The sequence below is a fragment of the Mastomys coucha genome, unplaced genomic scaffold, assembly GCF_008632895.1.
Source record: "Mastomys coucha isolate ucsf_1 unplaced genomic scaffold, UCSF_Mcou_1 pScaffold5, whole genome shotgun sequence".
NCBI lineage: Eukaryota > Metazoa > Chordata > Mammalia > Rodentia > Muridae > Mastomys > Mastomys coucha.
The window spans coordinates 98,546,162-98,559,656 of NW_022196911.1; the positions used below are offsets into that span (position 1 = coordinate 98,546,162).

General features: G+C 52.2%; 1 protein-coding gene across 3 annotated transcripts in view; it reads right to left on the reverse strand.

Moving 5' to 3' along the window:
* The window catches only part of Fam171a2 (family with sequence similarity 171 member A2), a 12,061-nt gene extending 2,752 nt beyond the window's left edge, over positions 1-9,309 (reverse strand). The window contains exons 1-6 of one of the 3 annotated variants that reach the window (XM_031352096.1): positions 9,051-9,309; positions 5,617-5,844; positions 5,320-5,412; positions 513-671; positions 246-425; positions 32-148 (exon numbers count right to left, since the gene is read on the reverse strand). In XM_031352096.1, coding sequence (XP_031207956.1) covers positions 32-148; positions 246-425; positions 513-671; positions 5,320-5,412; positions 5,617-5,844; positions 9,051-9,168 — 895 coding nt within the window. In that variant the 5' untranslated portion in view covers positions 9,169-9,309. The remainder of the gene's footprint in view (positions 1-31; positions 149-245; positions 426-512; positions 672-5,319; positions 5,413-5,616; positions 5,845-9,050) is intronic. The other 2 variants (XM_031352097.1, XM_031352098.1) reach the window with 2 other exon arrangements.
* Positions 9,310-13,495: the final 4,186 nt, after the last annotated feature.

A 13,495-nucleotide genomic window follows, 5' to 3' on the forward strand; every position in this document is an offset into this window, starting at 1 on the left:
CCCCCCCCGCGCGCTGCCCCACCAATCTCACCAGATGTAGGGGAGGCCATGGCAGCTACCCAGTACCCTAGCTGCGGGGAGACAAAAGTCCAGTAGAGCTGTCGGCCTTCCTTCCGAATCACACCAGTGCCATTTCGTACCCACAGCCCTGGAAAGAGGCCAGAGGAATTCATCCGACTCAATGTTCTGCCACCTCTAACCGAAGCCCCAGCCTCTAACACCGGCACCCTGCCCTTAATGCTTACCACTCTTGGGGTCAAACCTCCAGGCCGGAATGCTGGTGCCCACAGCAAGGGCACGAGGCTCTGAGGGCACTGGCAGGGACAGGTGAATGGGGCCTGAGAGAGGCACCTCTGTCCCATTGCCTGTTAGCAGGTGGACGCTCACAGCAGCCAGGGGTATGAGTTCCAGCCAAGAGCCGTTACCTGAGGGAAAGGGACACTGGTACTAATGGCTGTGTCCTTAAGGAAGGAAGGAAGGTGTCTCCCCTTTACAGTAAGTACATGGCTTACCTGAGCTGGAGGCCTCAGTCCCCAGGAAGGCAGGGAAAGCCCGCATTTCCTGCTGGGTGCTGGCCGGTGTGAGTGAAGCCCAAAGCTGGCTGTAGGTGGAGCTGACAGGCAGGCGGGCAGCTCTACGCTGGAACTGCACCCAGGGCTGTGAGCGGGCACCTGGAGGGAAAGCAGGCACTGTGGTAGCCTGACCCAGACCAAAGCAGAAAGCAAGGATTCCAAAAAGGAGAACCAGTGGATTAGGCTGATCGGAAAGGCCAGGGAGGGTGAGAATATAGAGAGGACTGGATAGCCACAGATCGTTAACTTGAAGGGATGTGATACTGTAACCTCCAGTCCTGGAGACTGTGTGACCTTCCACAAATTACTCGCTTCCTCTGAAGTTTCCTTATAAACATATAAATGATGAGAGGGTCATGGGGCTGAAGAGAAGGCACTGTGGTGTAGAGGGTCACTGTTCATATAGAGGCTCTGGGTTCTATTCCGAGCACCTACATGGCAGATCATAACCGCCTACAATTCTAGTCCCAGGAGACCAATACCTTTTCTGCACATGGTACACAGAAATACACTCAAGCACACACACGAGCATGCACACACACACACACACACACACACACACACACCGGTCATGTCCTGAGCTAATAACATCTGAGTAACAGGCATTGAGTTGTCATGGGATGCAGAACTAAGATCCCCTGTCTTCGTGCCCTCGCTTCTATCTGTCTGTCTGTCTGTCTCATTATTTACTTATTTTTGTTTTATGTTTCTTTGAGACAGGGTCTCACTGTGTGGCTCTGGCTCTCCTGACACACTGTAAACCAGAGCTCCGCCTGCCTCTGCTTCCTGAGTGCTAGCTCACAGGTGTGCACGGCCACTATGGACAGTGTGTGCACGGCCACTATGGACAGTGTGTGCACGGCCACTATTGGACAGTGTGTGCACAGCCACTATGGACAGTGTGTGCATGGCCACTATTGGACAGTGTGTGCACAGCCACTATGGACAGTGTGTGCACGGCCACTATGGACAGTATGTGCTGTTCTTTACAATTTCTCTAGAACCTTCTGCCATGACGGAAAGAAGTGTTTTGTCTGGTCTGCCATTTAGCATTCACTGAATACATATGTGGCAAGCAAGCCTAGCTGGGTGGCACACATGTGTAATATTGGCACATGAGAGTTTGTGGCACGATCTGGAGTCTCGGGCCAGAGTCCTCAGGCTGGAACTCTGAACTACAGAGTTCTGAGAAACTGTCTCAAAAATTAGAGAAAAAGAAAAGTGGCCAATGAACAGAATCTACTTTTTGTTTGTTTGTTTGTTTGTTTTCCAACAGGGTTTCCTCTGTATAGCCCTGGCTATCCTGGAACTCACTCTGTAGACCAGGCTGGCCTCAAACTCAGAAATTCACCTGCCTCTGACTCCCAAGTGCTGGGATTAAAGGCATGTGCCACCACCGCCTGGCTGGAGAAATAATTTTTAAAAGGGAGATTCTGGCTGGGCGGTGGTGACGCACACCTTTAATCCCAGCACTTGGGAGTCAGAGGCAGGTGAATTTCTGAGTTCGAGGCCAGCCTGGTCTACAGAGTGAGTTCCAGGACAGCCAGGGCTATATAGAGAAACCCTGTCTCGAAAAAAAACAAAAAACCAAAAAATAAAAAATAAATAAATAAATTATTTTTCCTTTATTTTTATGTGTCTGAATGTTTTGTCTGTATGTCTGTGTACCACAGGTGTGCAGTGCCCTTAGAGGCCAGAAGAGGGCATGAGATTCACAGGTACACGTTAGTCTGTGAGGTCCCATGGGAGTGCTAGGAATCCAATTGGACTCAAGTGCTTGGAAAAGCAACAAGTGCTCTCAAGCACTCAACCATCTCTCCAGCTCCAGTTTCCATTTAGATAGACATACATTAGCTTACAGTGCTCTCTCTCTCTCTCTCTCTCTCTCTCTCTCTCTCTCTCTCTCTCTCTCTCTCTCTGTGTGTGTGTGTGTGTGTGTGTGTGTGTGGTGTTAGGGCTGCGGGAGCAGACATATAAACAGAATTCCAATCCTGTGTGGTTGTAGGTAACATTTATTAAGCTTCAAAACATGCTGGTAGCTGTCCTAAGCAGGCTATGTATAGTTAACTAGCCTAACGGCCCTGAGATATCAACTCCATTTTATAGATGCAGAAGTGGAACCAGAACTTCAGCAACATACCAGGGCCACCATGCTAGAGCCTGGCCCTGTCACCTCACACCCCTCCACTCAACTCTGTCCTGCTTTATTACTAAGTGTTGGGAGCCCGGGCTACCCTGTGGAGTGTTGCAGGGTAAGGGAGAAAGAAAGAGTTGCCTTTCAGGACATGCGGGAGAGAGGCCCAGAGGTCACGGGCTACAATGGTGTAGCACCTGGGGCATTCTGACCAGTACTGTTAACTCTCTGCACTGCACCAAGAGCAGTGGAAGCCATGAGAGGCCGGTAAGCTCTGGGGCCACAAAGATCCATTTGGCATTTTAGAGTCTTTGGGGGGCTTTGGAGGCCTCTGGTATGGGGTCTTCCAGATGCAGATGGCAAGCAATCAATTTGCCAGTAACTCGATAAGAATTTAAACTAGGCAGGGCTCTTTCAAGCTCCAAATCTCACTGTGGCTCGTAGTACTGGCCAAGCACCTTATACTTTATACCAGGCCAGAAAGTACCCTGAGCCCTCACGGCCCCTTCTGCTTGCCTGCCAGCCAACTCCAGCCAACTCTCTCCAGTCACATGCCTCAGCCCACCCTCTACTCACAGCCCACCCTCTACTCACAGCCCACCCTCTACTCACAGCCCACCCTCTACTCACAGCCCACCCTCTACTCACAGCCCACCCTCTACACACAGCCCACCCTCTACACACAGCCCACCCTCTACTCACAGCCCACCCTCTACTCACAGCCCACCCTCTACTCACAGCCCACCCAGCTCCCTTTATTAGCCCCACCAGACTTCCCCCAAAGGCGAGGGGCATTTCTGCCACTGCCCACCTGCTCTGTGATGCTCCCAAGATTTGCAGTGGTGTCTGTTCTTCCTCACCCCCATGGCCCAGCCATGTGCATAGCACAGAGCAGGTGCAGAATATGAGACTGAAGGGGCTGGAGAGATGGCTCAGCGGTTAAGAGCACTGACTGCTCTTCCGGAGGTCCTGAGTTCAAATCCCAGCACCCACATGGTGGCTCACAACCATCTGTAATGAGATCTGATGCCCTCTTCTGGTACATCTGAAGACAGCTACAGAGTACTTATATATAATAATAAATAAATCTTTGGGCCAGAGAGAGCAGGGACTGAGCGAGCAGGGTTGACCAGAGCGAGCAGAGGTCCTAAAATTTCAATTCCCGGGCTGGAGAGATGGCTCAGCGGTTAAGAGCACCGACTGCTCTTCTGAAGGTCCTGAGTTCAAATCCCAGCAACCACATGGTGGCTCACAACCATCTGTAATGAGATCTGATGCCCTCTTCTGGTGTGTCTGAAGTGTCTACAGTGTACTTACATATAATAGTAAATAAATCTTTAAAAAATAAAAATAGCCGGGCGGTGGTGGCGCACGCCTTTAATCCCAGCACTTGGGAGGCAGAGGCAGGCGGATTTCTGAGTTCGAGGCCAGCCTGGTCTACAGAGTGAGTTCCAGGACAGCCAGGGCTACACAGAGAAACCCTGTCTCAAAAAACCAAAAAAAAAAAAAAAAAAAAAAAAAAAAAAATAAAAAATAAAAAATAAAAATTCAATTCCCAACAAACACATGAAGGCTCACAACCATCTATACAGCTAGAGTGTACTCCTATACATAAAGTAAATCTAAAAATAAGAGAGAGAGACTGAAGGCTTGTGCAGAAGGACCACCAAGGATGCTCCAGGCACTGCATAGATGTCCAGATGCCATGGAAAGCCCTCATGGCTTCGTAACAGCCAAGTATCCAGTAGGTGCACAACAAATATGTGTAGATCCAATGAAGATAAACAGGTCAGGGAGGTGGGAAGCGGGAGAGAAATCACAAAAGCCCCAAGTAAACTATAAATATTTATTTATTTATTAGATTTATTTATTTATTTATTATATGTAAGTACACTGTAGTTGTCTTCAGACACACTAGAAGAGGGCATCAGATCTCAATAGGGATGGCTGTGAGCCATCATGTGGTTTCTGGATTTGAACCCAGGACCTTCAAAAGAGCAGTCAGTGCTCTCAACCACTGAGCCATCTCTCCAGCCCCTACTGTAAATATTTTTTAAATACCTGTTTTTTTTTCTTTTAGCACATTTGATGCAATTTTTTTACTTTAATTTTTATTACCCTTCCACATTTTTTTTTTTTTGGTGGCTTTTCGAGAACTCAGAAATCCATCTACCTCTGCCTTCCAAGTGCTGGGATTAAAGGCATGTGCCACCACTGCCTGGCTACCCTTCCACATCTTATACATGCATTAAGAATGGCTCAGAGCTGGGGGTGGTGGCGCACCCCTTTAATCCCAGCACTTGGGAGGATCCCAGAGGCAGGCGGATTTCTGAGTTCGAGGCCAGCCTGGTCTACAGAGTGAGTTCCAGGACAGCCAGGGCTATACAGAGAAACCCTGTCTCGAAAAACCAAAAAAAAAAAAAAAAAAAAAAAAAAAAAAAAAAAAAAGAAAAAGAAAAAGAAAAAAAGAAAGAAAGAAAGAAAAAGAATGTCTCAGAGAGGTCAAGTGACTTGCCCAAGGACACCCAGCTACTGTGTGAAGAAGCACAGGTTTCTGTATACAGTTCAAGGAAGAGAGAGGAAATATGGAATGAAGGCGGGGGCGGGGCTTACCTGGAGAGCCTAGGAGGATGTGCACAAGGTCCTCATAGAGGATGAGGGTGGCTGGCCGCTCTGGGAGCAGATAGAGGCTGACGGATGCATACACTGCAAGACGGGTGGCCTGTCAGTTCTAGAAGCATTCCCTAGGTATCCCCTTGTCTTCATCCTCCCAAGGCCCAGTATGCCCCAGCCCAGGCAGCAGCTGCTGGGAAACTGCCCCTCCACCCCCAAGGACTATTTTGGGAAGGGGCTGATGGTGGGTCAGCTGCTGTCCAACCCGCCCCCACCTCCACCTGCCCCTACACTCACACGGCAGCTTGTCAACACGCCACGGCACTGAGTTGGTGAGGAAACCCGGGCGGGCAGCAGTGACCAACACCCAGGTACCCAGGCGGTAACTGAGGGGTAGCGTGGCCACGCCCTCTGAGTCCGTGGTACCAGCAGCCAGTAGAGTGCGGTTCCCAAAGACGTCTACCGAGGCCCGGGCCAGCGGTACCAGCTCCCCGCTCACATATACCTGTACCTTGATCAGGATCTCTGTGGGAAGACGGGGTGAGGGGATGAGGAGTGAGGAGGAGGGGCTGCTGGGGGAGAGAGGTTTGGGGGCTGACTCCAGCGCGGTGGGTGCTGGGGATCAAATCCGGGGCCTCTGTCAGTGCTCTCTGCCAAAGCCAGCAGGGGAGGAGGGATGGCTATCCCCTTGCACCAGCGCCAGCCCATGCATACTTTCACAATTCTAAACTCGGGCAATGCCTGTGATGTCATCGTCATCATTGACAGCATTCCCGTCCCATCCCCCATTCTCACTGGTTCACAAAATAGGACTAAATCTTACAGTCAGTGAAATGCTATATTTGCTAAAATATACCCTCAGCCCATTTTACAGATAAAGAAAGTGAGGCTTAGAAGGTGTTGAGTCCTTGCACTACAGTTAGGTGAGAGATCTGAACTCTGAACCTAGTAGTCTACTTCTAGTATATAAAATGCTAGCCAGTCGACCCTAAGAGACCAATGGTCTATGGAGAGGAGAAGAGAGAAACCAAGAAAGAAAGAGTCCTGGGAGAATGGGGAGCCTCAGGTGGAAGGAGGAAGGGTAAGATCAAGTAACTTAGAGGAAGCAGGAAATCTGGGTCCTCGCTTGAGTTCTCAAGAAAGAAAGAAAAAAAATCGAGTCAAACAACTAAGGAGCCCCTCAGTTCTTGCACACACCCTCTTTCCAGGATCCTTTCCAAAAAAAACCTTCAAATTCAGGGACTTGCCCCTGCTCCTAAGCCCAAAGGAGTATCTTGACCCCTCCTTTCACATCTATAGCGGGTCAGCTATAGTCAGTCACCATGGCAACACCCTCATTCCTCCCAGGAGATCAAGCAAAGGAGCTGGGGCCCTGATCAGGAAGGGCTACATGGAAAGCAGACCCAGGCCGAAGGGAAAGAGTGTGCAGGGACTGGGAAGCATAAACTTCTAGATTCCCAGGCTATCTGTGACCCCCGCCCCCACTTCCCTGCCCCCAGGGTAACCTGGCCACACTGACCCTGAAGGTGAGGTGCTCGGGTTTGGATGGGTGATGAGGACTTGAGTTACTCTCACGGATTTCCACAGGCCGCCTCTGCCATCCAACCCTTTCCACTTCATCACCAGCTTCTCCCTCAAGACTAGGCCCCAGCCCTGCCTTCCTAATGAGGATCATAGATGGGGAGGTTAAGACAGGAGGCAAGTGGAGAATGCACTGGATGCTGGGGGACACCCCAGGTAGAGAAGGCGTAGGGAGCCAAGGGGCAGGGCCGGGGACGTGGGCAGCCACAGACCCTCAAGGCTTTTCACTGACTTGACACTCAACAGTGACAGGTGTCTCTTCTCAGGCTTCCAAAGCAGGATACCACGCCTAGTTCTGGCATCCCATCCAGCAATAGCCCACAGAGCCCACCTCCCTCTCCAGGATAGGCCAGAGTCTAGCTTTTTAGGGTGGAGCACCCACTCTGCCCACTCCCACGCTGGTTCTCCAAGGAGTGGCAGTCTCCTGCCCTAGTAGGAATTCTGAGAAGCTAAAAGAGTTGGACTGCTCCCTGCCCCATCCTAGGCTAGGAACAGCTGGGGAGAGCAGCTGGGAAGAGGGGATCCAGGAGTCACTTTTGTCACTTGAGGGAAGCCTTTTGGCTCAAGGGCCAAAGCCTCAAAAGAGGTAGAGGAGGGACCTGGGGAACAAAACAGAGGTGGGCAGGTAAGGCCCGTAGGAACATCAGTGCCAAACTGGGAGGTGGGGCAGGTGTCTAGCAGACTCTTTTCCTCTCTTCCCCACAGCCTGGGCTCCCAGCCAGATGCCTGAGAGAGCCCCCTATTCTGGCTCAATTCCAGCCAATTCCCTGGGCTCTCCCTCCCCTGGGGTGCAGAGCCTTGGAGGAGGAGCTTCCTAAGAAGCTTGGGCCTCTTCTCTGAGAAATCAGGGGAGACTGAGGCACAGGAAGATTCCCTCCCACCCTCAAAGCTTGACATTCCATACAGTATCAGCATCCCTTCACTTAGTCCTGCCTCATTCCAGGAGGAAATCCGACCTCCTCCCTTCATCCGGACCCTACTTCCCTCAACCAGACCCGACCTCCCCACCCCCCTCTCCACCTTTCCTGCTAGCTTCTGGCGTGTGTGTGTGTGGGGGGGGGAGTGGCGTAAGGAGCAAAGAACACTGTTTCAGGATGGAGCCACAGGCAGGGGAAGGAACAGCAATTGTGGGGTGGTGGCGCAGGAACCAGAAAGGTGGGAGAGGGAAGCAGGGATGAGGGGAGGAGAGGCCCAGAGCACCCAGGAGTGAGCCGTGGAGTCAGGCTGTCCAGTTCCCACCGCAGGGGCCGGCTCTACCCTCCCCTCACACTCCCATGTGGGCCAGGTTAGGCGTTAGGAGGGTCAGGGTCTCCTTTGGGGGCGGGGGGGGGCGGGTAAGTGAAATGAAGTGGGGGAGATATGGAAGCTGGTAGAGGAGAGCAGTAGCCAGAGACGGGCTGGACAAGGACCCAGACACCTGCCCTCTCAGCTGGTACTGCCCACAGCTAGCCAGCCAGCTCAGCATGGCTCCGTGACCACAGCCCTGCCATGCGCCTTGAGCTGGAAATCACAATAACGCCTGTTCTCAGCCTCCCTCCAAAAGCATCCCCTCCTTCTTGCATGAGCTGATCAGTGTTTATTTGGTGCGCCCCAAAATTTAAACCTGGGGGGTTGCCTGGAAGCTGTCAAGCTCCTGGGTGAGAACCCCATTCTAGCAGTCAATCCCGCCCACAGCCTCACCCACTCCCCCTCTCCCCTCCCCCCTTGCAGCCCAGCTCTAAGCTCCCAGCCCCAGTCCGACCAGGGTGGCAGCCAATGTCTGCGCCCCCACCCAGCCTGGGTCGCAGCTAGGGACCCGCGGGGGGCTGCGGAGCCGGCGCCGGCCCCAGCCCGCCCCTGGGCGGATGTCTTCCGCAGACAATAGCTCTGGCTGCAGTGCCTCGCGGACCAGGAGGGAGAAAAATAAGTCGAAGGAGGCGGCAGCGCCGAGCCTGAAGACCCTCGCCCTCTCCATTGTGTCTCCCCAAGACCCCCGCAGCAGACAGTCCCCCAATCTCTCCCCCCAGAAGCACCGATCTCGCGTCGCCTTCCCCCCCATCCTGGGAGCAGAATGCACCCCGAGTCACTAGTTCCGTGAAGAGGGGGCCAGCGGTGGCAGCCGATCGTGGGGTACAGGCCCACGATCGCCGCCCCTCGAGGCCGAGACTCACCCTGCGGGCTGGGGGGCTCCGGCGGAGACTTGCCGGGAGCCCGGGAGGCGCCGCCGAGCAGCAGCCCCAGCAGCGGCAGTAGCCGCGCGAGGACGCCGGGGCCACTCGGCGGCGGCATCGCGGGGCTCGGCCGGGCCCTAGCGGTCCATCGCTGCCGCCCGGCCCTGCTCGGCCGGCCCCGCTCAGCCCCAGCTCTGCAACGCTCTGAGCAGCTCCGGGTTGGGCTCCCGCTCCGGCTGCGGCGCCCGCTCGGCGCGATTGTCTCCGCCCGGAGCGGCCGCCAGCGCCCCCTGCAGTCGGCACCCGGCACGGCGGGCCAGCGGGCACCGCCCCCTCGAGGCCCGGCTCTGCTTGCATCCCACCCGGCAGCCCCCACCTGGTAATCCAAGACTCCAGACAGCAATGGAGTGCAGCGATTAGGGGGCAATTACCCGGGTTGGGTTTGGAGAGCTCTTGAGATGTGGTGTAAAATTGAGGGGTAGGAGAATGGCTATTGCCTACTCATAAGGCTGTAGTTGGAAGGAGTGAGCATCCCCATTCTCCAACATGATGAGTGTTAAGGAGGCTGCGGTCTCCATCCAGCATTGGGAAACTGACCTACGGTCATGCCAGCCACCCCCCACCCCCACCGCGATCCCCCATGACTTCCATTCAGAAACAGGCTAGGCAAGACAACTTCTTTACAGCCTTCCTTCCTGGCCTCTCTCTTGCTTTAAACAGGATGGTCTGAAGTTCACTAGGGAGCCCAGACTGGCCTCGAACCCTTTTCCTGCCTCCACTTCCAGAGTGTTGGGGTTTCAAATGTGAGCCTATATATTCAGCCTCACTTATCCTTTAAAGACAATCATAATAATCTCTACCTAGTAGCATGGTTGAGATGCTCGGGGGTGTGTATGTGTGGGGGTAGGGGTGGGGGGGGATGGAGGAATGCCAGACAACTTTAATTCCAACAGGAAGAGCTCTGTGAGTTCAAGGCCACCTTGATGTGCATAGCCAGTTCCTGGTACTCTAACACAAGTCTGACAGGAGCACTGGTGCATTTATTAATGGTGCCGTTGTTGGCCAGGGGACGGGCTCTCCTCCCTTGGAGTAATAAGACCCTCTTCTGCCGGGCAGTGGTGGCGCATGTCTTTAATCCCAGCACTTGGGAGGCAGAGGCAGGTGGATTTCTGAGTTTGAGGCCAGCCTGGTCTACAGAATGAGTTCCAGGACAGCCAGGGCTACACAGAGAAACCCTGTCTCGAAAAACCAAAAAAAAAAAAAAAAAAAAAAAGACCCCCTTCTTCTGTGGCTAGAGAAGTTTTGGAGAGGTGAAAACAGACACGCCTCCCCCACAAGAGAATCCCATTGGTTCCGGCATCATGATCGACAAATTGGATCTTCCTTCACTGAGTCGCTGAACCCCACGTTTGAAGACTAGCTCCCTAACAATCTTTCTCCCATCATTTCTGGCTGTCACCATCCCTTAGCTTCTGTTGGCCTATGCCCTAGAGGATGCAGCAGGTTTCCCTCTGACTAGGTCTCTCTACTTAAGGGGGCAAAGCCGCCGGGCCTTTCCCTTCGCCCCTTCCTTTCTTCTTTGCCTCTTATCCTTCTCTCTTTTTACCCTTCACTTCCTTCTGTTTCCTCCTCCTTTCCGGCAGTGTGTCATTGAACAGTCTAAGCTGTCCATGAGCTCACAGCCCCGCCCCCATCTCAGACCCTAGGGTAGCTAGCCCAGAGTAGAGGGGATTGCATGCATCTCCTCCTTTTTAATAGAAATTTCCATGTAACCGTATTTCCCAGTCCTGTGCTTATGTAACCTTTTTTTTTTTTTTTTTGGAACCTAAGCACAGGCTTTAGCACTCATCCTTGGTGAATTTCATCGTGTTGGTTTCAAGCCGACTTCACAATCTGTCAGGGCTCCCTCGAATCTGCCCCTCTTGCCACTGTACCATCCCTATGACTGGCAGCCAGGAGCGATCTGTGGGGCAGGGAGGCTTCTGCGGCTTCCATTCAAGGATCTCCTGATGTCTCTACCGCCCAGAGTCGGCGAGGAGCTGAGACATCCCAGAGAGACCCCCCCCTACACATCCCAGGTTTATCAAAATCATTCAGATCTAAAATCCCAGCCACTACAATCCCGCTCACATTTCTCTTGTCTGTGAGGACCAACGCTAAAGTGCTTTGCTGGGGTCAAGCTAGGTGGTCTGGGCCATTCCACTGCAATGACTGACTGACTCGAGAGGAGATTTGGCTGGTGTTCAAGGATCACAGCTTAATCTTCACTTAAATATTCAGTCATCCAACTAGAAACCTGTTCTGGAACTTGCCATGCATGGAAGTCAAATCGTTGTTACCAGAATTTACCATTTATCCCTCTGGGTGCCATCAAGTATCAGCTCTGGTGGGGTGGATCTATGCACCGATCCTGTCCCTGGACATGTAGCATTGAGTTCAATGTTCAAGGTTTGTCTGTTTGCTCAGCCGCCACCCGTGCCTCTCTAACAGACATGTACTGCGGGTCCCTCCCCACCCAGCTCCAGTCACAGCAACTCCTTCTTTGCCAGAACTTGCTCCCTTGTTACTGGCAGAAATTTCTTTTCTGAACACTTTGCTCTATGCAGCGGCATGGCTCCTTCATTCCTCAGATCAGTCCTCAGAGCCCTGTCCAGGCTACCCTTGAGAACTTCGGAAAGGGACAACTCCACCAGCACCCACTGATGTCCTCTTCTCACCATTCCTCTCCATCCCTTTTTTTCTTCCTCCTCTCTTCCTCTCCCTTCTCCTCCTCTCCCCTCCTCTCCTGTCCTCTACTATCTTCTCTCCTTCCCTCTCCTCCCCTCCCCTTCTCTCTTCTCTTCTCTCCCTTCTCATCCACTTCACCTTCTCTGTCTTTTTCCCCACCCTAAGTACTGTAGAAAAAACTCAGGGTCTTGGACATAGTAGGCAACTGCTCTCTTACTGAATGATGTCTCAGTTTTCTTTTTCCTTACTTTTTAAAAATGTGATAGAAATAGGGACCTTTATTAAGAAAGAATAGGAGTGGGGTCATATGCTGGGAAAGGGCATCGTCGTCTTAGGGTTCTTATTGCTTTGATGAAAACGCCCTGACCAAAAATCAGGCTGGGAAGGAAAGGGTTAATTTGCCTTACACTTCCAGATCACAGCTCATCACTGGAGGAAGTCAGGACAGGAACTCAAGCAGGGCTGGAATCTGGAGGCAGGAGCGGATGTAGAAAACATGAAGGGGTGCTGCTTACTGGCTTGCTTTCCCTGGCTTGGTCAGTCTGTTTTCTTATAAAAACATCCCAGGACTAGCAGCCCAGGGATGGCGCCGCCCACAGTGGGCTAGGCCCTCCCCCATTGATCACTAGTATGCTGGAATTGAGAAAATGCCCTACATGATGTCATGGAGTCATTTTCTCAACTGAGGCTCTCTCCTGTCTGATGACTCTAGCTAGCTTGTGTCAAGTTGACATGAAATAGCAGCTAGTACAGGCATCCACTCAAAGCCCTTTCTATTGAGACAGAGTCTAATGTAGCCCAGGCAACCCTCCAACTCTTAACTCAATCAAACTTTTTTTTTCCTTTTGGTTTTTTTCTTTTCTTTTTTTTAAAGATTTATTTATTTATTTTATGTATATAATACACTGTAGCTGTCTTCAGACACACCAGAAGAGGGCATCAGATCCCATTACAGATTGTTGTAAGTCACCATGTGGTTGCTGGGAGTTGAACTCAGGACCTCTGGAAGAGCAGTCAGTGCTCTTAACCACTGAGCCATCTCTCCAGCCCCCCCTTTTTTTTTTTGAGACAGGGTTTCTCTGTGTAGCCCTGGCTGTCCTGGAACTCACTCTGTAGACCAGGCTGGCCTCGAACTCAGAAATCTGCCTGCCTCTACCTCCCAAGTGCTGGGATTAAAGGCATGTGTCACCACTGCCTGGCTCAATCAAACTTCTGATCCTACTCTCTCCACTGCATGAATTCTGGTTTAACATGTCTATAGTCCAGGTTGACCCTGAACTCACCCTATAATCCAGGCTGGCCCTGAACTCACCCCATAGTCCAGGCTGAACCTGAACTCACCCCATAGCCCAGGCTGGCCATGGACTCACCCCATAGGCCAGGCAGGCTGTGAACTTGTGATTCTCCTGCCTCTACCTTTAGAATAGTTAGGATTACAGACTCTTCCCTGTCTTTCCACTCAGTCCTGGCCAGCACTGACTACACCTTTATTTCTTGGTTTATTTCATTCCTCTTCTTGTATGGAGACCTCATGGGATAGAGATTAGCTTTCTTCACTGCTCAGCCCAGCTTTGGAATAGTCCAAGCACATGTCAGGTGCTCAAAAACCATTTCTGGCACATGTGAACCAATAAACTGCATGGGACTCCAGAGGATAGCCCGACCTCTACCCTGCCACCTGACCTTGATCCCCACAGCTGGAAATCTGCCTTCTATAC